Source organism: Sprattus sprattus (genome assembly GCF_963457725.1).
Source record: "Sprattus sprattus genome assembly, chromosome: 19".
In the NCBI taxonomy this organism is placed as follows: domain Eukaryota; kingdom Metazoa; phylum Chordata; class Actinopteri; order Clupeiformes; family Clupeidae; genus Sprattus; species Sprattus sprattus.
Genome location: NC_137917.1, coordinates 16,444,238 through 16,470,290, shown reverse-complemented (window position 1 = coordinate 16,470,290; position 26,053 = coordinate 16,444,238). Strand labels below are relative to the sequence as shown.

Here is a 26,053-nt window from a genome sequence, read left to right as displayed (position 1 = left end):
TTAAATACATTTCACAGCCTGGCAACAAGCCTTAGATACAGCTGAAATTTCAGAACGACTACCACTTATCCAGAAACCTCACATTTTAGAACAAGACAACGTAACTAAGATCTGCTTGACTTATTGAGGTTTGGTCAGTCAAAACTAATGTGTATCTGGCCCTGTAAGAAAGAAAGCCAGTAAATCCTTATATACCAATAATCTACAGACAACAAATTATGTGTCGTAACTTAAGAGGGAACAGCAATCATGAAACACACACAAGTATTGGGGGGAAGGGAAAGGGTTTTATTAAACTTTTTTTTTTTTTTTTTCAAATTAGCCAAATTTAAAATAGTGCTCTTTTTTGGTTTAGTTTTTTTTCAAAGATCAAATTTAGTTGGGCATTGCAATTCATTTGGTGACAAGATCGAGTGGGACAAAATTCAAAGCCAATTGGTACAAATTTGAACAAGACAGATTATTACATGTATGAACATTCTTTGAGGATCAGAGGGCAATAAAAAAGAAAAGAAAAGAAAAAAACTCATACAATTTCAAAACTAAAATAGGGGGGAAACAAAAGATAAAAACCTGGGGTCGGTTATCTGCCAGCGGAAGAATGGCAGATAAACAGGTATGATTCAAACAAACAATGATGGAGAAAACAAGGCATCAGGTGGAAAGGTTATAAACAACATGGTAACAATTTTGATGCATTTCAAAGCCTACAAAAGTGTGGTTTGAAATTGACAGCTAACAATGATTCAAATAAATGGCTTAAAAAAAAAAAAAAAAACGAACTTCATCAGGTTTACAAAAAAAGAAAGAAATGTCATACATGTAACAATCTGTTTCTGGGGTCAATTTTTTTTAACACGTTTGAACTTAAAGCTTATTTTTCTCCCTACACTGTTCATTATACAAAATTAAAAATATAAGAAACAAACATGTGCAAGAGCACTGGCAACATCTGACAGTGCAGGGGTATCGACACGTGCTATAGGCAAATATTTTCTTTTTTTTTAACAAAAATATTCAGCATTTTCTTTTTTTAAATCAAGCCATGTCCTTTGCATGACTCTTACATTCAGTGTTGTTACTAAAAATACTTTATCAGCAGGTTAAAATGATCCTGCATAATGTACATATGCTACAGTTTTATACATTTCATTATATACATGGCTCTTTTACTATAACATATCTGACGAGCTGTAATTGCTTTGTTTTGTCATCTTTAAGATGGCCATTAAACTTTTCCCGTTCTGCAAAGAGATGGAGGACCTCATCCAAAAGTGCGCCTCGCAAAAACACCCATACACGCGCACACACACACACACACACACACACTCACACTTTCTCGCTCAAACACGCACTTAAGAGACGGCAGATTTCGTACCCACTGCCGTGAAAGGCAGCCAGGGCCTGGAACCTCTAAGACACAGTATACAACAGCAGTGCAACACCATTTTTGTGGGGGTGTGGGGGGCAGTGAGTAATTCCTTGGGATATCGCTTGCAGGAGTCACCCAAGTGACCTTCAGTATTCTACATGTAAACAACATACCCACACTAAACACACCCTACGTCTGAAGCCTTCTTGTGCCAGGTTCTGCCTCCTCCCCCCCCCCCGCCTTCTTTGCTCCTCTGCTTAAGCTTCAAAGTCTCCACTAAAGGAATAAAGAAATAAAAGAAAAAAGGCCAACAGGGCTATGCATCAGCACAGAACTGACACCTTAGCCCTCTTCCGCGTGGCATGGTGTGTGGAGACTCAGAAGAGGCTGGAGGAGGAGGGGAAAGAAGTAACGGCACTGATTGCATTTCAACAAAAGAGGACACAGTTCCCAAGGTGGGGTGCCATGGATGTGGCCTATATGGCACTTGTGACCACAACCATTTGGCAGAAACGAGGGGAAAATAAAAACAGATGGGGGGGGGGGGGGGGGATTAATGCCACTGCTTTGGTTTACCCCCAAAATGGAAAAGAACTACGGCACACAACGACCGCATGAGAGAAATGGATTCAAAGGAAATTGGCTACCGTTTAAGCTGTTGCAGACCTTGTACAGTTTCAACTCCTATAGTGCAGAGCGCACAGCGCTGTACAATAAAAAAAGAAAAGAAAACAGGAGTTGTTTGCACAGTACAAGGTCAGTGTGCCATTGTCTCGTCTTAAGATTTTTTTTTGAGGCCGTGTTCACATGTGACTTGCACTCTAACTAAAGCTACATCTCTCCACTCACAGAGCTCGTGTCTCCCTGCAGAACAAAGTGGCTTTAACTTCCCAGCGACAGCAAGAGTTGAAATGAAGACAGTTCAGGAATGCTTCACTAGAAGTACACTAAAAACGCTGAAGTGCCTTAGCAGAGGTCTGTGAGAGACCAAAATCGAATGCCTCATGTTGAGTTAAACTAACAAGCTAAAGGTTGTATGGAAAGCTGTCTTCCACAAAGGTGGACTGTTAGGAGAGATAGTTTGTGCAGTAGGCTTCCCAAAGAGGAAGGAGGGGGAGAAAAAAATGATTGAGAAGAATAACGGCCAAAGTAAAAAGAGCAAAACAAAAGAACAAAGCCACAGGAAAGGATATCCAGTTCATCGTTAATCACAGAAACGAGCCCCATTTAGACATTCCCCACTCCCTCCTGTAAGACTGCAATGCTGTAACACCTCAGTTTGGGTTAGCTTTTAAAAAAAACAAAATTTAAAAGGGCGAGTGACAGCTCACAGAGGCATATCTGTTGAAATGCCAGTCACCCTGCAATACCTCAAATCTAAAAATAGGTCTAAAAATGCATTACAGTGCTGCTGTGTTGCAGGAGGGGCAGGGGACCCAATTGGAGCCCTGAGATTGGTATCGGTGTGGGGGCTATGTGGTCTGCTTAGGCCTGAACCTTGAGGAGGCTCTTCAGCTGGAAGGCCATCATCTCGCGGCCGTCACAGGGGCCCATGGGAAGGGCCACCCAGTGGCTTGGGGGCCTGGGCAGAACACTGGGGGAGGGCGGCTCGCTGAATTTCGCCCCAGCGTAGTTCTGGTTGCACTGAGACGCCAGCAAACTGTTCAGGTGGGACATGGCGCCCTCCAAGTTCTGGTCGTGGGTGGTGGCAAATCGGACAGTGGCATTCTTCTTCTTCTCTGCCGACGCGGCCTGCCGCGTTTCGGGAGACCAGGGGAAGCCAGTGCCTTTCTCTACTCTGCGGTGGACGTGGTGGTGAGGCCCGCCCGGGGAGCCGGTGGGTGTTATCACAGGCACACCATTCTGATCACGGCTCCTCTGCTTTCCCCGGCCCAGCTGATGGTTCTTCTTGGGCACAGGGCGCTCCGGGTGGATAACTGGAATGTTGTATCTCTCTCCACCTCCCATGGCTCACTCTTGTCACCTGAAATTTAAATGTAGGGGATTATTGGTCAAATCAATGTAGCATTTACCTGAAATGTCTTATTGTAGGTACTTCATTTTCTAAATTGTTTGTAATTGTCCACATCTTCTGTGTGGCATAGATATTTTTTTTTGGCTGAATGACTGTAAATGTGTTGCTGCCCTTGACATGCAATGCAATGGGAACATGCGAACAAAAATAACTTGAATGCTTTTCTATCGGGTCGACTAATTTACCGAAACACTGATAAAAACGGGCTTACGCTAGCAAATGTACAAGCACTACTGTCCGATTGAACCTTGTGCATCGTAACGTTAGCTGCTGCTTCTGCAGTCGGCCGACAACAAAGAAACGTCTACGTGCAAACCAGTCAGTGGCGTCACTGAAAACCCCCCGTCTACCATCCCCCACTTGTTTGCCAACACAGCCTTACCTCTTTGTTGTCAGAGAGTTGAGTACGTGGGTATTTTCAATTCTTAACTTCTCTTCACCAACTGGGCTCCAGGTCCTCGAAGTAGTAATGATTCTACTTCTCGCTGCACGTTTATGTCCAGCAAGATCTGACGTGTTCATGTGCCAATGAGCGGTGTTTTTTCGTGTAGACGAGCTGAACATCAATTCACCTCGACTCACGGTGCTCAGAAGTCAGCAACTGCAGGAAATAATTAGTTGACATTAATACCTGATATCTCGCATCTTAATACGGTTGGAGAATCGTTACAGGGTTAAACTATAAATTGTCACCTAGTCAATAAAGTAATCTCAGTTAATTTAATATCTAACAAGCTACAACTGTTTACGACAATGTTACTTGAGTTTTGTTGACTTACCAACCAAGAATATAAGGAAACCAACAGTTAATGCTACAAATATCAGAACAGTATGCCTTTTAAACACAAGATTATTTTTGACGAAATCTGTATCGCAATGATTACGTAAAAGGTTTAGCTATCGTTAGCTTGTCTTCTATCGTTAATCTGCTCTGCTGCGACGGCTGCATCTTTAGTACGTAAAATTACAATGGGTGCTCGACAGAAAATCAATCTAAATAAGGATGTCTAATTCAATGCAGAAAACTGTGTACAATCATGAACCATTCAAATATTTTCTTTGAATTCTATATCAACTAGATTAACGTACATTTGGCCACAGACCAAAACAAAGAACTCAACTCAACATGGCGTCCACAACATCGAACGAAACCAAGAAAATAGAAAAGGAACCTTACCGACTTCCTCAGGCTTTGATGGTAAAAGCCTTTCGTCAAAAGGTTTACGGCCCAATGCTTAACAGCTCTGGGTGAAAAAAATGTTAACGATATGTCAACAAGTTGGAAACCCACGAACGCTTTACAGCGAGATGGTTCTTCCTACACTTCCTTCTCCGTGTCCGTCTGAATTGCAACAAAATGGCATCCGAATCAATCCTATGTAGTTCGCCCTTGTTCGTTTGGGACCAATCATTCAACAGTGCAGGAGGCAAGCGACCAATCAGAGAAGAGAAGGAAAGGTAACAACGCCTGTTGCCAGCTGCCTAAGTGTTGACGTCACACTGATGTTAGGGGAAGAAAAGAAAAAAACATTTTCCGTTCCGCTTTTTCTGGTGTAAGGAAATTCCACAAACTGCTGAAGTATACGCCTACTTTAAAGCTGAGAGTTTATAATGATTAACGTCTACTTGGCTATGTATGATGAGGTTGCAACATATGTTCATCGAAACTGTTATACAACTCGTAGACGTTGACATTTGTAGGTTTTAATAAGAAAATAGATAGACCTAGCCAAAATACTTCACTTAGTTAATCTGTCAATGGCTTCCGTTGTTATCTAGATTTTGAAAAACAAAAGCAGTTGGCCAATGGGCTAAATAACAACCTTAAAGACCCCAGACCGATGTTGTTGTTTTTTAAAAGTAGGCTAGTAAGTAAGCTAGGGACAATATTGAACATGCCATTATAGTGAGGCAACAGCCTATCAGACTCATTTTCTCAACACTGCATAGTATTAAAAAGATACAGATGTGGTGGAAGGTTTATGGTTGTAGTTATCACATTTCTAGTTTACAGTTTGATATGTGGCAATTCTTGTTTGATTTAATGATTCCTAAACTCAGAACATAATTTCCCCCAACACTGCTGTGATTTTGAAATAATTAAGAATCTTCTGATTGCTGAAAACAATGAAGTATGAAAGCCAATTAAGTTAGGCTTACTTACTGGAATCAAACCAAACAGTCTGTGAGGTGTAAAACACAAGTTCCTGTTTTCGAGGGGTTTATGATGTCTTTCTCAGGCTGCACTTCAAAAGGTGACTTAACACTCTCCACCTAAACAAGTATGGACAAATGGCTTCCTGCTGATGGGAGTGGCACAATACAAGAAGGAAATTTAGTTTATAGTCATTGTACTAAAATAGGCCCAGTTTTTTACAGACCTCACTGTTACCTTTAACAAATACTGAGCTACTACAGAAAAACATGACATGATTTTTTTCAATGCCAGTATGCCGAAGTAAAATTATCAAGAGAGTTTCAAGACATATTGACGACAGCCATAACAATGAATCTTACTCATAAATGCACAGATGTTATACAGCCCCCCCCCCCCCCTGTATTCTACCTGACTTAATGATATAAATGCCAACACATGGTACAGTCATGTTAGCCATTCTCAGAGTAACACGCTGAAATAAACTCCAGAAATTCTGACTGTGTGTACCGGTCCGTTCTTCAAGAAGTTTTGCATGCTCGTTTAGACTCTATCACTATGGAACATTTTGTAAGCTATGTAACCTGACACTTGAGTTCCACTAGATGTCAGTGTCTTGCACCAAACCTTAAACCTGCAGTGGACGATTGGTTGCATTTGAGGAAAGTCTGGGATTGGCTTCTATTGAAAAAACACATTTGCTGGTCACCTTTGCACCCACAGAGGCCATAAGAGACCAGAGACCTATTGTATGAAATGTAGGTGTGCTTGTCAAAATATCCTTGAAATAGGGACAGTCACCCATGAATCACCATTTTTGTGCTTAATTTTTTTGTCAAAAGCAGAAAAAAACATGATGCCATCATTGTGATCATTTGAATCAACCATTCAAAAACAAGGGTAACAAGATGAGGTTATACTTGAACATGCACATGGTTCAAAGTCCAAAATGTTTGTACCTGTGACTTTTCTGGTACAAAGCTAAATACAATCCACAGTTCATGGATTATCACAGCTGGCTGGAAAGAGGGGAATACTGTTACACAATCTTTCGCTTATCAAAATATACCCGATCCTTATATGGATTGAGAGTACACACACCTCCTGATAGGCCTTGCGAGGTTGTTTCCCATAGGCTCAAGGGAACTATGTTTGGAAAGTGGGTCGCAGGGACAGCTCCCCTCAGTTGCACACATGCAAGGAGGCTATCCGAATGCCAAATTTGACCTCTTGCAGAGCGCTTTGTTAGTAGCTCTGCAGGATCAAAACACAGACAGAAATCAATGACAGGCACAGCCACAGACAACAACATCTGAGGACCCCATACAGGAAAGTATTATGTCTTTCATATTAGTAAGTTCCAGATACAGGCTATACGGTAAAGCACTGAACAGATCACTAATTACGATTGTCAGGGGAAGGTTGAAAGATCCATGAGGTTTGCCTACCATGACACATGATAATAAAGACATAGTGTGCAGTTTCTGTTTTCAGAAATTAATACAATGTCTTTTTTGCCTTGATTGTTTGATACAATCAACAGAATACAAATATTATGTATTAGTTTGATTACAAAAACAGAATTTAGAAAGAGAGGCAATGTTAGACAGTCATGAAAGTTAACATTAGGAAACTAATTTCCTTGCCTTTATACATGGTGTGCCAGAAACAGCCATGTGTTGCCCGATTCATATTATCTATATAGTGAGCCATATCCTCTCTCCCAAAAAACGTCCTTGAGAAATCAATTCAGCTCACAAGGGTCCTTTTTCCCCAGCTGTAGAAGACTTATCATAGTAATCAAGTTTCCTCCTTCTTCCACTCCCCCCTCAGACGCATAGGAGTCATCAGCAGGACACCGCTGTGGGGGAGGATGAGGAAACATCGTCTGTCTACTGCCTGTGCCAACAGTACTCTCAGACCAATGGCCCATAACATGTGCCTGTCCATAAACCAGACATGTCAGGCCAGGGTAATGGACGGCGAACAGCTGCGTTCCCTGATAATTGACATAGGGTCATTGTGTGTTTAAAAGACCAATTGTGCCAGACTTGGTATACAACTGTAACATGTAATGCTGTATGATAAGCCTGGGAATAAAGCTGTATTTTTGAAAATACTGTATTTCATTTGTTATGTCTTTGTGTGTGACACATGTGATTATTATCCCTTATCATACGGTTCAGTTGTACTGACACAACTGGCACTGGCAAGTTTCTAAACACAATAAATGAGCTTCAGTTGCTAAACACAATAACTGAGCCTCCGGTCAAATTGGAAAACATTTTAAACATTCTAGTGTTTCAACAGATTTCAATAATATCTTTTTAATGAGGTTGTAAATGATCCTACTAAATCATTTTGTGAAAGAATACTTTCAACATTTTCACTGTTCTGCGTTCACTAAATGTAATACCACAATATGGAGCGTTAGAATGCTTTAGAGATTTGTATTATGTTCCGGGTTCTGATAAAATACTGTATATAGAAGGTGACATTGCCTTGGGATTCTGTGTGTGACCAGAGATACTCTCGCTTTTCTCACCAGTTAGTGAGCAGATGAGTAAATGGACCTGTAAATCGGGACAGGGGGCTAGGGAGGCAGGCGTTTTCATCTAGCACTCCCTCTCTTTGGCAACATCCATTCTCATGGGGCAAAGCCTTGGAAGAGTGATATGTGTGTTGGATGAATTAGGCCACTGCAGTCTCCGTGTAGGAAGCAAAGGGGGGAAAGTATTTATATGTGGGTTTTACCAGAAGCTAAAAGAATGTCTAACATTTAAAAAATGAAAGAAAGAAAGATAAAATCATATTTGGTCATTTCATTTCTGAGGTGACTCTAGGAGGTTTCAAAAGGTTCAAGGGGCTTTTAGGGGTGTATCTTTTCAGCTATATGGTTGAGATGTAAGTCTCTAGTCTAGTAGACCTGGAGAGAATACCTGAAGAAGTGTGACCTATGAGGATATAGTCACAAGGTTTATCTACAGCCGAGAGAGGGGAATCGTTTCTTGTAGAGATGTAATTTTGTACGCTTTCTCTCTGTGCCATCACTCCTCCCCTCTCAATCCCCACCCCACCCCCCTCTGTTCTCCGTCGCCTCTTTCTCGTTCTATCGGGGATATGGAGTTATCTCGCAATCAGAGCAGTGCATCGCTGTCAATATGACCTCAATGTGGATTTTAAAGTAATTTCCTTTTTAAAAAACAATATTAAAAACAGTCAAACAGGACTAAAGGTCAAGCTATCGCACAGTCATGGTAAGTCTTCTTAATATCCAACTTTAATCAATAATTTCTACTTCTCTGCTATTTCTACATGACCATGGCAGTGGTTTGAGTAGATGACATTAAACCTTGTTTTTTTATTTAACTACCTAGTCTTGTGATTTGTTTGTAAACTGGTAAGGAGAAATATATTTGTATGCAAATTCTTTGTGTATATGAAGCAGAGACTGATCTCACTCATATGGTCTTCATTTCGCTTCACACCATCACTTATCCATAATGGAACCACCATTAATAAAACGAATGTGTTTATACAATTCACATAACATCATTGGAATCAAGTTTTTCTGTATTTGTCAGTTATGAAGTGTAGCAGGTCACAGCTGTGATGAAAGCAGAGCATCCTATGTGCAAGCCTGTGGTGAGGCACCAGCTCCCTCCCCATTCAGCTGATTTCAGAGAAAGTGCATTTAGTTGCTTTCTTGCTTGCTTTCTTTTTAGTTGCTCTTTGTTAAAAACTCCATTTCCTGATGAGTGCACCAAGGTATGCATAATTGTTTATTTTTAAATTATCTATGGGTTTAAATCGTTTGTCTAATGTTCAGATTTTGCCCTGTGCGTGTTTTGGGCCTGTTCTGAATTCAAGGCAACTTCCTCTTTGATATGGAAGTGAAGTACTGAAATACTGAAGTTGGATGTAACAGATGCAACAAAATATCAACAATAAAGTGTGTTATGAAATGTTTTGCTTTTTCAATAACAGAAGGTGAAAAATGCTTCATTACATATTAGAAACAATATATGTATTCTGTGGGTAGGATTTTCAAACAATGGGAACCTGAATGAGAGGAAGAAGGCACAATGACATGTGCCTGTAAAGATGACTTTTCAATTGGTGCTGCATACACACAATGTTGTATTATGTAGTTTTATTTTATATTGTATTTTATATTATTTACTGTAATAGTTTTTCTTGCACTGTTAATCCCCTTGCATTTGCACTACCACCACTCACACATGCTTGATCATAGTGGCAGCTCTCTGTAGTGGTTCTGATGGCTATAGTCTATCACTTTACTGCTTTGTTTTTGTTGTTGTTAGTGTTCCTGTATGATGTTTTTGTATGTGTCATATAAGCTACTTGATGCCTTTATTTCGCTTGGGATCAAATCAATCAATAAATCATTCTATCATTCAATCTATCTATCTATCTATCTATCTATCTATCTATCTATCTATCTATCTATCTATCTATCTATCTATCTATCTGTCTATCTACCTATCCTTCTAAAAGCATTGCCCCTGCTGTTACAAGTGTGTACCCTCCTGTGGTTCCACAATATCACTTGACAACATTATGTCATTATGGTGTCATGTTTAAACTCCAAGAAAATTTAGATGAGTCTACCCTGCACTTTGAATGAACCTGGAATATGACTGGCTAACCTCTAAGCTGAAGCTTTCTTCATTTAGATAGGTTTCTGCATTTGTCCACCAGAGGGAAGCCTTTGACGTCTAAATTGTCAGGACTAGCAGCCTTTAATAATCTTCCAGTGAATTTCCTTTTTAGACGCCATTGTCCAGCCTACTCAGCCTTGATATTTGCCCATTTCATCCCTTTTGCCTGTGACACGCAATTATCCAGCTCAGTCTGAACATCAGCTGCACTGTGAATAACATGGAGTTTGGTCTCCACCAGTTTATTCTCTACTGGTGGAAGTTTGACATGAACAGACCTGCAGCAATCCTGCTAAAAGCTGTGCCTTTGAACTGTGTCTAACACTCTCCTAGGTATCCAGAAACACTACCGAAGTCCCCGGGGAGCTCTCAGCAGCCAGCTACGAGGGATGTTTTCTCAGCGCTCATCTGCTAAAAGCACCCTTCAGAAGGGAGCAGCTTGAGTGCTGTGTCTCACCTTTGCTGAACCCTAAAAGACTTGCTTTCAGGACAGCAATGCAGATTCAAAAACAAAGATGATATGGCCTGTCCGATTTGGCCGAACCTTAATTTGCCGGTAGAGACTGAGCTGAAGGTCAATGCCCTTTTCTGCTCACTTTTCAATCGAAAAAGTCTTTATGAAAGGAAACAAAATGCACAAAGAAAAAGGCAGAAGCACAAACAACATTCAGAAATGCAGAAATGCATCTAACTTGACCTGAGCCTCTCTCTCAAGACGAAAAAAATTGTTTTTACATTTGTATGAACATGTCTGGTGGATTCTAGTAAATATCGTATCCTTTTCCCCTTGTTTGATGTAATCAAATGATCATTTCACATGTCGCTCATACATACAAAATCTTGAATATCTTGATTTTTATAATAATTTTTATATCTGATCCTTAATTCATCTGCAGCAACACAAACAAACAAATTAGAAGAGGATACATTTAGTTATAAATTCTCTAACTAAGCGATGCAATTCCACTGTGATACCACAGGAAACCACGGAAACATCATTGGACATCACTGCATCATGCTGTAATGACTGCTCCCCCGCGGCACCCACAGGTAAATATCTTATTAATTTCATTCAGTCCAGTGTGTCTGGCCCCAAACATCTTTCGTTGCCACACAACCCTCACAACATTGCATGGAAAAAAACACACGTAAATGCATCAAAGGGCCAATGCTGAGAAGTACTGCATCATTAATTTGTGCATAAACCCAAGTCTTTACTACAGAAACATGAGTAATAGTAATGAAAAAAAGATGTGTATCAATATAAGGACACTGACTTTTATTAGAACATTAGCAAACACCTAAGGTGTAAAAGGTCAGATGGCCTTTAAAATATCTTTATAAAAAACCTGATTTATTATGAGATAATGATAGAAACCCCAAAAACGTCCAGATCCAATTTTATTTTTCTGTTGTTCAGTCTTTTTGGCACACTTCCACAACTTATGCAATAACAATAAAAGGCAGGAGTTTTTCCCATGTCTTGTGAAAAATGTTACGTATTATTTGACATGTATCATCCTTCTTTTCATTCACACATTGCTTCAGCAAATGAGTCATTTGGAGGATTGGACAGATATCATGTGCTCACGGAGCTAGAGCGGAAGGCCATAGGCTCTATCTGTCTACTGGCCGGTCCCGTCACCCTCCTGGAGAATGTCATGGTGCTGGGTGTGATCTCCTCCAGCGCCATGCTGCGCCAGCGGCCTTCCTATCTGTTCATCGCCAGCCTGGCACTGGCTGATGCCTTAGCCAGCTGCTTCTTCACCACCAGCTTCCTCGATTTCCACCTCCTCCATCGACGCGATGGTCCAGCCGCGTACCTTTTCAAGCTTGGGGGAGTCACCATGTCCTTCACAGGCTCAGTGGGCAGCCTGCTTCTCACAGCACTGGACCGCTACCTCTGCATCTACCAGGCGTCCAACTACAAGGTGCTGATGACGCGCCAACGAGCCTTGCTGGGGATGCTGGCTCTCTGGACTGTGACCACCATCATCTCCTTCTTACCTCTGATGGGCTGGAGGTGCCCGACTGAGCACTCTCCCTGCTCCCACCTCTTCCCCTACGTGGACCACCGCTACCTGGCCTGCTGGGTCAGCTTCATCCTGGTGGTGTTGCTGCTCATTGTGGTGTCCTACGCTCTCATTCTGTGGAAGGCCCACCAGCATGAGGCATCGGTCCATCGATCACAGGGGCCGTCGGTGACACAGCGCATGCGGATGGACATCCATCTTGCACGGACGCTGAGTCTCATCCTGGTGATCATGGTGGGCTGCTGGCTACCAGCGCTTTCCTTCATGCTCACTGATATATCTGTAAGTCTCAGCCATGACCAGCAGAGGGCCTTCGCTTTCTGCAGCACTCTCTGCCTGGTCAACTCTTCCGTCAACCCCCTTTTGTATGCACTGCGCTGCAGGGAGTTGAGAACGGTGCTGTGTCGAATGTTGGGGCGGCTCTGTGTGTCCTGGGGCTCTGGGAATGGCTCAGGTGGTCAGTGCAAGGGAGAGAGGAGCAGCTATAGCTTAGCGGTTGACAACGAGGAAAGAACCTCCAGGGATGCTGGGGCGACCTTACAGTCCGTGTGTGAAGCGATGGACCAGACACAGGACAACAACACAACTGAACAATTGGGGAGTCAATGTGATGGACATTGAGATATTTTCTAAATGCTTTTGGTGTGTGGTGTGTGTGTGTGTGTGTGTGTGTGTGTGCGTGAGTGTGAGAGTGTGTGTGTGTGTGTGTGTTTATCTGTGTGTTTTTGTCATTTGTTTTAAGAAACATGAAAGACATATTATCGTGAATTAAATATTGAAGTGAAGTATTACGATGGCATTCCACTTCACAAACTGAGTTATACATGAATTTCTCCCATCGAAACTTTTACAAGATTAGTACATATAGGAATGCACCTCTTAAGTTGTACATTTGTTGCACTACACAGGATGGCCTTTGTAGAGGGCTGTTAGGTAAAGGTTATTGCTATGTGTCAAATGATAAAATGTTCTAGTTGAATAATTTAGTTTATTATCTGATTTAATGGTCAGGAAATGGTGTGGTGGACACACTGGTACACCATACCTCTCACAAGCCATTCACCACCATGTTTAACACACGTGCAGTCGCACATCAACGTCAGGCTTACAGTACTTCAGCAATCTTAAATCACTGATTTGTTGATGATAAGTGCCCATTATTATTATCCCATGCCTTGGCACTATAACATTTCATTAAAATGTATGTCTTTCCTTTTTTGCATTAATGTTATCAAGGTATTCCACAACTGTGTGTATTTTTAGATTTCAGTGTGTTTAAAATATGCGGATATAGCTTAATTCCAATGCAGAAGAGACCAGTTTTCATTTGGGGCTTGGCATTAAGGTTTCATTTGATTTACAGGGGAAACCACATTCCTCTCTGACCTCTGACACTGCTTTCAGACCACAAAGCCACAAACTGACCTTTCCCCTTCTGGATTGTGGGTCACATTGTATGTGTGCATCTCTTTGTTTGTGTGACAGAGAACACCTATTTTTTTTAAAGGTTGTTTGCTCTGTAAGGCTTTAACAGCAATGATTTTCTGTAAACAGGTACTTTAATAACACACAGACATGACTTCACAGAACCATTTTATGCAAAAAAAGGTAGACTATAATGTCCAACAAGCAGACCCTCACACAGCAGTTGGTTAAACCTATTTAGTTAACCTATAGGATTCTATAGATAATTACATCACAAGTAAAGAAAACTGACTCATGGACAGTCTGTTTGATGTTTATGTCTGAGCAAACAAACAAATAGGGCCGTTAGTCACAGTTGTCACGGTTTATGCTGTATGTATTGCTCTAATGATAAGACATCACAAAACACCCTAGTTTGACATGCCAGGAAGTGCATGTAACCAAACAAAGCACTGTATTGAAAATGAAAACCAGTAAGTCATATTTTTTTTTCATTTCCAAAGTATTATTGTCAACTTGGTGGTTTAGTTAGTAATATTTCGTATGCAGTAAAAAAAAAAAAAAAAAAAGAAGAAGAAGAAGAAAAAAGAAATACACGTTGAGGCTGGCATGAATCTGTGCTCTTTAATAAAAGTATGGTAATAGCCTGCAACTACTGGTCCAGATATTTTGTCACTTCCAACATGTTTTACAGATGTTATGACGGCAATTTGCTCCTTATGGGAAATATACTTGTAACAAATAATGGTTACAGATACTACATTGTGATCAAATGTATGCATATAATTTTATTTTATTTGATATGCAACACTTTTCTGCACACCTTTGCCAGAAATTCAACTTTGACCCCTGAGTTCTGTCACAATGGCCATCAATACAAATGATACACATCACAATAGTAAGTGGTTCCACAAAATAGTTCAGTACGAAAGAGGACAGCGAAAATATCATATTGTCATCTTAAAAAGGCGTGTTACCTCATACAATCATCAATTGAAACATTACAAATGGCTAGAGACCATGGAGGGTAAGAGCGAATCGGAAGGTAAATGTTCAACAATCTGATGTAAAATGTTGAATGGCTGAAAGTAAAAATGAATTTCATTGATTGATTGCCTGATAACGTTACATTATCGTCAAAAAATACATTTTTGATAACAAACAACAAAAACAGACCAACTCTTCTGTGTCTGAGCCCGTTTGTGATACACACAAAGTAATGATGAAAATGCTGCTTTAAGAATAATGAACAACACATTTAAATTGAAATCTTTACAACTAACGCTAACGAGCTAGCTAGTTCATTGGTCTCATTTGAGTAAATACAACAACCAGCTAACTTGTTAGATACTAGTTTGAGTTAGCAGGGTTGAAATAATTCTGTTAAAACGATGGGGGACATTGAAGTTCTAAAGAATTACAAGATTGAAGTTTTGTCTCGTACTTGTTTCTATCAACTAATTATACGTCCATAAAAATGATTTGTGAAAATAATCAAGTCGTACTGAGTAATTATACGCATGAATCACTTGTGTGGTTAAATATATTTATATTATTTTCCCCTGTTAAGCATAATGGTACAATCCTCCATTGTGACGTTGGGATTTTGATAGAAGCTTTGGCAGTTGGCAAACCAACCCGGCGTCAAGGGTGGCTGTTGTGTGAGAAAAGGGAGAGCCTGCAACAGACGTCGCGACAATTTGGACTAGCAACTAAATATTTCACCTCCTGGACATTCTTTGTATATAACTGGATATCTTTACAAGTTCATTTTTGCTTTAACTTCATTTTTAGCAAACATGGCGTGTGGAGCAACGTTAAAACGTTCCATGGAGTTTGAGGCCCTGCTTAGTCCTCAGTCCCCTAAGCGAAGAAGGTGCAGTCCATTACCGGGGACCACTGGAACTCCGTCTCCTCAAAGATGCAATCTTCGCCCACCAACAGACAGTCCTTCGCTTTCTATGTCACCTCAGTCAATGGGAGGAGAACAGAGGCTTACCCCTGGTAAGATTTTTTGATAGATTTTTGAATCAGGACTGGGACATTAGCTGGGTAGGTTTGGGGGAGGGGGTTCGGGTGGAGTGGAGCTAACGCTAGCTTCAGCTAACTTGAGCACGAGCAGAAGGAAGTAGGGGGTCGGCCGCGTAATGTAGACCAGTTGGTCAACCTGAACAAGACGGTATTTTCATTGTAACGGAGTAAAAGTATACTAAAATAAAGTTTTCCTTTGAAATAACTTGCAATTAATCGCATGAGTTCGTAAGGCAGCTCATCGAGCGACACCTACGTTAGCCAACGTTACACGAATACCAACGTTAATTGTTTAACCACTGGTGTTTGGATACGGGTGCTCTTATTTGTGCATTATCTTGTATTTTATCTGTTGAAGTTAGTCTAGCGAGCGAGCTAACGTTAATGCTACCCACTGTTAGCTTTGTGTGTTTGTTCTTCTCTTTCCGACGGTTATGTTAACAAGAACTTGCATATAGCCTACTGTCTAACGTTAGCAAACCCACATTGGATCAATGTATTATTAATACTAGCTGATAGACTCGGTTTCCCATTCCAAGTCAATTCTGGATTAACGTTAGCCGCTTTGATTTCGACAGGTTGATGTTGCTATCTGGCCAGCTAGGTAGCGTTAACTTGTGACGTTAACGTTACGCGCAGGATGCCGATAACGCTCAGAATAATGTATTTAGTCAACATTGCTGTATCATTACTGGACAACACACGCAATTTAGCAGCTGGATAACTCTGCAAACCATCGTACCTTCTTTATGGAAAGATAACATTGTGTCATGTGGATTGCTATAGCTAGGTACGTTGGTTAGCCGGCTAACGCTTCAGCCGCCATTTAGCTAGAGAAAGCAGGGTTAACAAGGCAGGCTGTGGGGTGAGATCTGGTAAACGTTATATTCCTGGGAACTCTAGCGGACATTGATTTTATTTGTCTCATGTGAGTTGAGCTCATCTATTGTGTCTGATCTAGTACCATTTAACCGACCAAGTACCTAGCTAACATGAGTTGTATCTCTACACGTTAACGACTGTGTCTGCTTAATCGATGGGGGTTGGGTGCAGACTCCTCCTCATGCCGGCGTGTGTCGCATTTTAAATTCTACTCTTTGAACCATATTGCATGCCTGTGGAATGGCTAGTTTTTTGGTTTATCTCTCCCGAATTTTCAAGAAAAAACGTTTATTGCTTTTTTTTGTACGTTTGCCAGCTCCATCTGCCTCGTCAACCAAGTGCACTTGCAATTCTCATCGTCTTAGCTAGTGCGATTTAGCTTGTCCAGCTAGCTTTTCTTGGCTAGACACTTTGGTACTTGCCTGGTGACGATGATCGTTTCACTTTGTACTTTTGTAAAGAATATATACGGTGGAAAAAGGCATATGTGTAATGATGACAATATTTAACCAATTAGCTGCTAATGAACGTTGGGAAGTTAACATACGCTAGCCGAGGGCTTGCTTATCCATTCAGTCATTCTTCGATTAGTGATCTTACAAAAACGTGGGTTTGCTAACGTCATATAATTTGTACCAAGTGAGTCAATCAACATTAACCTCGTCAGATTAAATGCATTACCTGAAAAGTGTTCCAAATTCAATTACTTTTGGCGTGTAACTTTAATTGACCAAGCAGAATGAAAACACGACAACCTTTTATTCCCCCTCCCGTGTTGCGTTGGTATTGTCTGGTGTGGGAACGGACTGGGGGTTTTGTACCTTCTCGATTTCCCTTTGCCTGGAAAGGCATTGTTACGTGCCTTTTCTATTCGTGCTGCTGTAGCCCACCCATTTGAAAAGCTCCCCTCTGTAGGATTTGAATGGGTTTGGTGTGGAGCACGGCCAATTACCTGGCTATCTCATGTGATCCAGCGAAGCGCATTATGTGCCGCTCCTAGGGAGGTTGAGCTATGTGATGGCAACTAATCCGTGCTCTACATGAATCCTAATTACAATTTACCCTCACTCAAGAATTCTGCAACCTATGAGGAAAGAGGTGGACAGGTTAAAATGGTATATTTAAGCTCTAAACTGTCGGAGCCACATTTTATAAGTTGATAATCCTTTCTGTTCTCCATGCCTCAAAATGCCAGCTCTGGAGTGTTCTTTCCTTTTGCGTCCCCCTTTCACTGCCCTTCTATTGCTGTTTTGTCCTGAGCTGTGTGTCTGTCACCCCTGCTCTCTGTTTTGGCATGTGTGGAATTTCAATGACTCAAAGAAATCTTATAAGTGAGTTTGACCATTATTTGGGTGTGGACAAGGCCACCATAAGTACAATCAGCCTTTTGTTTTAGCAGTTCACCCATCCTCGTCATCTCCCTGGCGAGTGTATTAAATATGGGCTCCTCCTCTGATGGGCAACCCCCTCCCACTCCCCAGATCACATTTTACTGGATGTTCTATCGTCTGCTTGCTTCTCCTTTTACTCCTGTGTGACACTTCCCATTTATCCATTTTTTTATGCCAACTAAAGTGCATTACTCAGCATTGCTGATCCTTTTTGTCTGTTTACCTAGATGTCCACCTTAGGGGTTGTGATTGATTGTCTACCCCCTTGGGTTTCTCTGGAACATTTTAAACTTCTAGCTCATATCTTCTAAGTGCTGTGCCAAGAAGTGTTGCCACATCTCAGAACCAACAAGAATGGCAAAGTCCCCGTTTCAGTTTGGAGTTGTGGGTAGAGGATGAGTCTTTTGAATTGAGCTTGGCTCTGTGATGGGCTTCCATCCAAGACTACCAGCCCTAGGGCACTTACTGTGTGGTAACGGCAAATGTTTACTAAAAACGAAAGAAAATGAGACCTAGTTCTGGTGTTTCTGTTGGCACAGGCTTCATCGCCCCTCCCTGTCTTGTGAGAAAGAAGACATGAGTAGGTTTATGGTATGGTATTTGTGACCGGGATATTGCTGTATAACAAAGGCTGTGATTTTGAATTGCAGATGTATGTGGTGCCAGGATGGCAATCTCCCAGGTTTAGACATCATTTTGTGATGGGTATATGATTGGAACCAGAGATGCAGTGATCTTTATGTGTGGTGTCGCACATTCAGAAAAGTGGCCTTAAGGGGGTAATATGCTCCTGCGAACATTTTTATGTTTACGTCCGCGCACTGTATGGATGATGACATTTTCGTCACCAGGATGGTCCACACAGCACAAAAATGTTGCGTCTGTGCAGACCAGGCACGTTGATGGCGCATGTGCATGCAAGTTTTAATGCACTGGCTCAGGAAGAAAACAAAATCCATTTATGCTATTTATTAATTTAGCAGAGGCTTTCACCCAAAGCCACTAACAGTACAGATGCACATTTTCATTAGTATGTTTGTTCCCTAGGAACAAAACCTACCAGAGACCCGCTGGTGTACATGTGCATCCCCTTTGCGCGAACTACACGTAAGCCCTTAGCTGCCACAACAGGAGGCAGAGGGAAGAGCTGTGAAGGAAGGCTGTCCTTGCCAGTTTTTTTTTGTCTCTGATGAAAGGGTTGTAATACACCTTCCAAGAGTTCACTCTGAGGCTTGGCTAATCTCAACCACTGCCTGAGGAGTAAGCAGCCTTGTCACGCTGTCCAGTGGCAGACACTTCATCATGCATTCTCTCCGCAATAATTCCTCAGTGGTTTTGGCCAAGCTTGGTCGCCGACGTGCTCGCTGCCACTTAAACCCCCCCAAAACTGTGGTGGGATGGAGGGAGAGCGTGTCCCATAGAGGACTGCAGTGTTTTTGCAAGTTCCCTCCAACCAACAAGATGTGGTCAGCCCCCCCAAAAATACATCTCCCAGTATTTGGTGGATTCCATGAGTGTGTTGTATCCGTCCATCGCTAGTGGTCAGTGAGGTGATGGAGAAATAGACTCGGTAACTGACACTATCATTAGTCTCCAAGGCGGAGGACTGGCTCCAGTCTTCCTGCTGCGACATGACTGGACTCCGTAATGCAGACTCTACGTTGCCAGAGCTGCCTTGCAGCTCACATGTCGGTCACACCTAGTCTCCATCCCACGCCTCCTCACGCCTGCGGCTGTGGCAGTTGCTCAATCTCATTCAAACACCTCCCCCATACCCCCCAGTCCATTTTTCTTCCTACTGGGGAGCAGTATTTTGCCTGGGGGTCTTGTGTTGTGGACTCTCAGCAGTATTCAGGGAAAGCGACACTCGTTATTCTCTAACCCACCTAAGCCTGTGATGCATGCATGCGCCTGTTCTTGGCTGCATGTCTTTTAAGAACAGTCGAGTAAAAGCAGGCAGGGGAATACTGTTTTGGAACACTCGCTTCTCTTGTGGTGCAGTGGTGTCAACGCGCAGACCTGGGATTACTTCCTTTTATGCTTATCTTTCTGCTCTGTAGCAGCTTCCTGTGTGACTTGTGTTTTTTATTTTGTCCGTCCCTATTCATCTGAGCTGTAGATGCTGTGTAGTTATGTCTTTTGCAAAGCTTTGAGCGCTAGCCATTTTTCTCTTTGTCAAGTTTGCCAGTGCAGCTTGTGAGGAATTCGTTGCTTGGTGTGGAGTTCTGTTGTTTAAGCGTCAAGCATGGCAGGTTTGCATAGGCGTCAGCCCTTTTTAGGCACAGCTTAATAAGTGGGGCCTCAGTACGTTTTAACTGTCAATTCAGTCCGCTACAATTTCGTGTTGATACAAGATCTCCTGAATTGCTTTTTTTTGTTGTTAAAGTCATTCATATCCTGAATGGCTTGACTGCCAGAGTGCTGACAACGGCAACATGCCACACAAAGCCAACAGCCCTGGGACGCCTTTTGTGTTCTTTCATTCTCAAGTCATGTCCCATCTCTCTGCAGCTCTTGAGGCTCAACCCAGCTCACTTCCCTTCTGTCCCCCTCAGCTCCTCTGTCCGAGCTGTTCGTCTGATTCACTCTTTGGGAACAAATGTGGTGAAAATCCTGTCAGGTTATTTCCTCTGTTTTACGTGAGCGTGAGTGAACTTGGTTTGACCCACCGGGCGATGGGCTTCCTGTGAGCTTAGGACCCCTAACTCCCACCCCTATACATCGGCACTGGAGGGTAAAAACGAGTCTGGCGCTATGTTTGTGGCACCCCCCCACCCCTTCAAACCAAATTAGTTGCCTTTGCTTTCTGAGTGTGTTTGTGTTTGTTTCATACTCTCGGCTTCCTTTCATATCTTAATCTGTCTTTGCTTATTGGGTTGGTCTCGTCTCTAGGCCTGTCCGATCCCGAACTTTCCTCCTTCCCGTCTCTGCCCACCTTCAGCAAATCTCTGTGATTGATCGCCTGGTCTTGCCACCGCAAGGTCACTGTTGCTAGGCGACACCCCCGGATTGGGCTCCAGTCACTTGGCATGGGTGGGGTGAGGCGGTGGGGGTGTTGGCAGCATCGGAGGACTTGTCATTCAAGTGGCCCTCGCCAAGTCTGTACATCCCTGAGGCCCACAGCTATGCTGCCTGTCTTGAAATGAGCTTTGGTATGCTAGATATGCACCATGAATGTGTACAGTATCTAGACCTAGGTCAGGGATGACTCAGGCCTTTGTTACCATTTGGATGCATTCAGAACTAGGGCTTTCATCTTCCAGTATAAAATAAGTTCCAAAAAATGCTTGGCAGAATTGGCTTTCTCTTTCTCCCATGCCACTGTTCTGAAATGGTAGTCAAGCGATTTGTAAGCAGTGTCTTGCAGATTAGGCTCAGACCATTATGGTCTTAAGAAGATCACTGTGTGTAGTGCAGGTTGGGGACAAGGCTGTGGACAGACCCCAAGTGGTCTGACTGCATGCGTGTTGTGTCCAGTAAACAAAGAGGGCCCATCAGACCCCAGCTGCTCTGTAGATGCATTCAGCCAGCTGTCATTAAAGCCCTCCTTTGGTCATGTAACTGCACTTACTGGGTGATATGACATCTGAGGCCCATCAGGTGCCTCCCCACCCCATGCACATTTCCTGCTAGTCATCCACCATCCGTGACGCGTGGAATGGGGCCTCCCTCCTGAGCACTCCCACCCAAGATAAATGTGCCCCGGCCCCCTTCTGATGGAGGGGGCTGTGGGTAGCTTGGTGCTCCGGCTCGGGGATAAGATCCCACCCCGTCCCCCACCCCCCACCCTTCTCTCTCTCTCTCTCAGCACAGGTCCCTAAACTCTAGCTTTGCTCTGGTGACCTACTTTTAGTTTTTAACCTTCCCCTCTGTTAGTCTTAACAAGATACCTCCAAAGCCATTGATTTAGGGGCTAGAGTTATCCCTGAAACAACATAACATGTTTGTTTTCAAGGGGGTGGAAAAATGGAAAAAGCAAGTTCAAAGTGTTGAATCAAAAGAGGGGCGGTGCGGAGTACTGACTGACTGGCTGTGGTCACAGCTGTGTGTGTGTGAACACAGCTGTTTCGATGCATCTCTATCTCGCTTTGTTTCTTTCTCCCTCTCTCTCCCCACCCCTCTTTGTGCCCAAACACTATATTCATTAAGAATGAATTGAGATATTGAGGCGGATGCTACAGGCCTCGTTGCCCAAACATCAGAGGGTGAGAGACTGCCTGGGTTGCCGTGTTTTCTCTGATGACTTTCTCTTCCATCCAGCTTAAGACCCAACAATAGTACACCCTTCATCCATCAGCACATCCTTCACATAACCCTGTACCTCTACTGGAACTGTGTATGAATGTCTAACTTGAACTGCATGGAAGCTGTGCCCATAAATATTGTAAATCATTGGAATTAGTGACTGGCACAACAGTGTTCCCTTATTATTTGGCTTGTACCTAGGTGGTGGGCTGATAGGGTATTTAAATGTGCAGTGTTGAGCCAACGCGTCTGTTGGCTGAAAGGGTACTGTGCCTCAGTAGGCATTGCTAGTAGAGGAAGTGGAAAGCAGTGTGCACTTTTTGTCACATCTCAGCTGAAGACAGGAAGTGCCTTTTTTCTATGTCTTAGTCCTAATTTGCATTCTGTCATGACTCAGTGACTGTGGTACAATGGAATTGTTTGCCAAATGCGGCATGCCATTTTGCCTTTCCCAATCTACTAATTAATTAAATATTAGGTTATTTTTCAATTTTATTTGTTTTCTCGCCCATCTCATGTCTTCCTTTGTCTCCTTTTCCCCTAACAGAGCAGATCTTCCAGAACATTCGGCAGGAGTATAGCCGCTACCAGAGGCGACGGCAGCTGGAGGGTGCCTTCAACCAAAGCGAAGCCAGCAGCTCTAGTGAAGGCCAGAGCCCCAACCCTGCGCTCATGTCTCCCAGCTCCCCCCCTGGTCAGTCAGTCAGCCTTGCTCAATCTCCTACTGTTGATCTGTGTCTACCTTTTTCTGCATCTCCTTCATCTAGATTTTTTTGCACAAGTGTAATGACTGGATTGTCTGTGTCTGTGTGTCTCCATGGAGTAACTGCTGTGTGCTTTACCAAATCCTGTTGATGTAAAAGCTCTGGAAAAGCACAAATATAGTAGAGCTTCAGGTGAAACGGGACATTTCAGATCTCATCATGTGTGTGTGAGGGCTCTCTGTGAGTGTGTACATCTCTGTCCCCCTCCGGCCCCTCTTGTCTTAATCCACCAGTCTTTGTCAGTTTGCCATCTATACTGTAATCTCCTTAAGTCAGAGTGATCTGATTATGTGCAGATGTAGGCCTTGTGGTTTAATCATCTGCATTTATGGCCCCATACCACCCCCTGAAAGAGACCCCTCCTAAGAGACCACTAGTCCTCGTCCTATATCCGGCGTAAGCAACTCTTGCTTGGGACTGTGTTAAAAATTAATTTATTTTCCCACACAGTCCCTCTCTAACACACACATTCCCATCCGGAGCAGGCCCAGTGTGCACTTGAAGGCCCTCAGCTCCTTTGCCTGTAAATAAAGCTGGGAGGCTGCAGCTGTTTGTACTGAGCTGTGAGTGTTTGTGGCGAGGCATCTTAGAGGGGCAGATTCATGACTGGAATCTGACCTGCCTCACTGCGGCGGAATAGCTGAGCCGAGCTGCTGCAGCGCCACGAGATGACAAAAAGCAGGCAATAAATCGCGTCTTGGTCTACACCTATTTATGGCAAGGAAGCTGTGGACCGAACGACCCCACACCGTGTTTGTATATGAGTGTATAGGTGCATAATGTTGGCGACACAGGTTTACTTGATTTGGAAGTCGCTCTGGACAAAGGAGTCTGCCAAATACCTTAACTATAAAAAGTTTGTGTGTGTAGGGTGCTCATAACGTTGGAACTCAGTGTGTCCGTTTGTGTTTGTAGGTGCCTCGTCTGTGAAGAAGGATCAGCCGTCATTCACGCTGCGACAGGTTGGCTATCTGTGTGAGCGCATACTAAAAGACCACGAGGAGAAGATCCGCGAAGAGTACGAAAAGATTCTCAACACAAAACTCGCAGGTGAGTTGTGGCTAAAGGCCACTTCTAGGCCTGGAACAGGTTTTCAGTTAGAATTTTTTTCTTTTTTTGAAAACCACATTCAGGATATTTAAGGTCAGAGTCCTTAAGGCAAACACTTGAAGTGATTTTCTCCGAGGTACTTGAAATGGTAATTTTGTGCACTGTGTAATGGAGCGTTTATGGTGTCTGTCATGTTATGCAGGTAGAATGGCAGACATTTCCTCTTCTGCTAGATGGCTTTTGCAGCCTCAGGAAATGGGCTGCTGCAATGTCATGTTACAGCCAGTAGATGGCCCCCTCTCCCTGTGTTGTCTCACACTTGTATTAGTTATATGTAATTCTAGAACATTTGCCCTGTTATTACCTTCACCACTAACATATAGCCCTCATCTAGGGAGAATAAGGGGAGCTTAGTTAAGCTGATGATGAAGACACCTGTGTCTGTTAAAATGTTGTCTTCTCATAGTTTGTGTTTTGTCTTTACTGAAGATAACTGTTTTTATTGTATTATTCCATTACAGAACAATATGAATCCTTTGTGAAATTCACGCAAGACCAGATCATGCGAAAATACGGCGCCCGACCCGCCAGCTGTGAGTAGACATGAGAACACACTTTAAAATGGCCGTCAGTCCTGCCCATATACCAATACGAAACATTATCCCAGCTGTGAAGACAATGAATGTGCAGGGACTGCAAATAAGTTAATAGTAGTGTTTTGTAATTATTTGTGTAGAATTGTAGGTACATGACAGTGATCTACATTCATATAGTTGGATGTTTTCATTAATTTATTTTCAAGTGTTCTGTGGTTAATGTTTTTATCTGTTGTCTTTCGTAGATGTCTCTTGAAGAATCTCATCTGGTACCAGTCTGCCCTTGGATAACACAGTGGCTGTTATACCAGCTGCTTCTTCCCCTTTTATTTTAATTTCAATCTACTTGGGTGCCATCGTTAATCTAAACCTTTTTTTTTTTTTTTTTTTTTAATACCCAGAGGACTTTTGTCAGAACTGTTGGCCCGACAAAAACCCCTTTGAAAGTTAAAGAAATGTAAAGTTTCCTTTTTTTGATAGTCTCTCACTCACTTTCTCTCTTTTTCTCTCTCTCCCCTCTCTACCTCTCTCTCTTTACCAAACCCAAAGTGAATCAGATCTGTGTCTGTCCCCTCTGGCGCGCTGTAGAAACGCTTGGCCAATGTGGTGGTTCTGTATACCAACCACAGACTTGCAGCAGCTGCTTTAACCAAACCCTGCCCCTCTCCCTCTCTCTCTCTGCCCCCTCCATCTTTTTTCACAAGTCTTTACCTGATGATGTGGATTTATCTCTTTTGTTCTTGTTTTTTTTTCTCCTTTTTGACAAATAAAGTTTCTGCAGTTTATTTCTGTTGTGTCGTGCATTTGTTTGTTGACCGTTTCTGTTCATTGAGCAAAGATAAATACAATGTAGAAAGTTGCAGGCTACTCTCTGGCAAACCTGGACAATTTCAACACCATCAAAACCAAAATCATAAAACACCATTAATCTAGAGTTTTAGCTTGCCAATTAAACTGCTACTAATTTTACTGCTACTGCTACAGTTACTGCTCAGCTGCAAATGTATGTGATTGTTTAGCAGTCATTCATGAAATTATCAGGTAATTCAAGTTTCTTCAGTTTATTTCAGTTGGGTTGTACATTTGTGTATAAACTGTTCTTGGTCACTGAAAGAAGGTAAAGCACCAGTCACATGGAAGCAAGTAAACGGACAAAAACCCTTTACAAATGTTTACTTCTATGGAATACCAGTGGGATGTGATTTGATGAGCGTAAGTGAATGTTATGGCACCGGAACTCGTTTCTGCAAAGCGGTCTGCTTTCATGCATACTGGGAGGTGAAAGTCATTTCACCATAATGTGTCTTAGGATCACTTCAGGGTTGGCCACCCTTTTGTTTAGTTCTTCTCCTAATGGGCCTGGCCGTGCCCATAAAGGTCCTCAAAGTACTC

At 42.6% G+C, this 26,053-nt stretch overlaps 3 protein-coding genes across 3 annotated transcripts; 2 read left to right on the top strand and 1 right to left on the bottom strand.

Annotated features, from left to right (window-relative positions):
• Positions 1–267: 267 nt before the first annotated feature.
• Positions 268–4,742, bottom strand: pnrc2 (proline-rich nuclear receptor coactivator 2). Its single transcript, XM_080858591.1, has 3 exons — positions 4,585–4,742; positions 3,790–4,008; positions 268–3,356 (listed from the first exon to the last, which is right to left on the bottom strand). The coding sequence occupies exon 3, from the start codon at positions 3,338–3,340 to the stop codon at positions 2,858–2,860; it is 483 nt and encodes a 160-aa protein (XP_080714717.1). The 5' UTR covers positions 3,341–3,356; positions 3,790–4,008; positions 4,585–4,742; the 3' UTR covers positions 268–2,857.
• Positions 4,743–11,722: 6,980 nt separating this feature from the next.
• cnr2 (cannabinoid receptor 2) lies at positions 11,723–12,898 on the top strand (the record flags this gene model as incomplete). The annotated part of the gene is made up of 1 exon (XM_080858445.1): positions 11,723–12,898. One exon carries the CDS (start codon positions 11,723–11,725, stop codon positions 12,896–12,898), a length of 1,176 nt encoding a protein of 391 aa, XP_080714571.1.
• Positions 12,899–15,339: 2,441 nt separating this feature from the next.
• Positions 15,340–25,446, top strand: akirin1 (akirin 1). The gene is made up of 5 exons (XM_080857953.1): positions 15,340–15,706; positions 22,799–22,945; positions 23,931–24,065; positions 24,587–24,658; positions 24,907–25,446. Exons 1-5 carry the CDS (start codon positions 15,502–15,504, stop codon positions 24,915–24,917), a joined length of 570 nt encoding a protein of 189 aa, XP_080714079.1. The 5' UTR covers positions 15,340–15,501; the 3' UTR covers positions 24,918–25,446.
• The last annotated feature ends 607 nt before the right edge of the window (positions 25,447–26,053 follow it).

Coding starts and splice junctions, on each gene's coding strand:
- pnrc2 (XM_080858591.1), bottom strand. CDS start 3,340: ATGGGAGGTGGAGAGAGATACAACATTCCAGTTATCCACCCGGAGCGC.
- akirin1 (XM_080857953.1), top strand. CDS start 15,502: ATGGCGTGTGGAGCAACGTTAAAACGTTCCATGGAGTTTGAGGCCCTG. Junction 22,946..23,930: donor GTCTCCCAGCTCCCCCCCTG/GTCAGTCAGTCA, acceptor TTGTGTTTGTAG/GTGCCTCGTCTGTGAAGAAG. Junction 24,066..24,586: donor TCTCAACACAAAACTCGCAG/GTGAGTTGTGGC, acceptor ATTCCATTACAG/AACAATATGAATCCTTTGTG.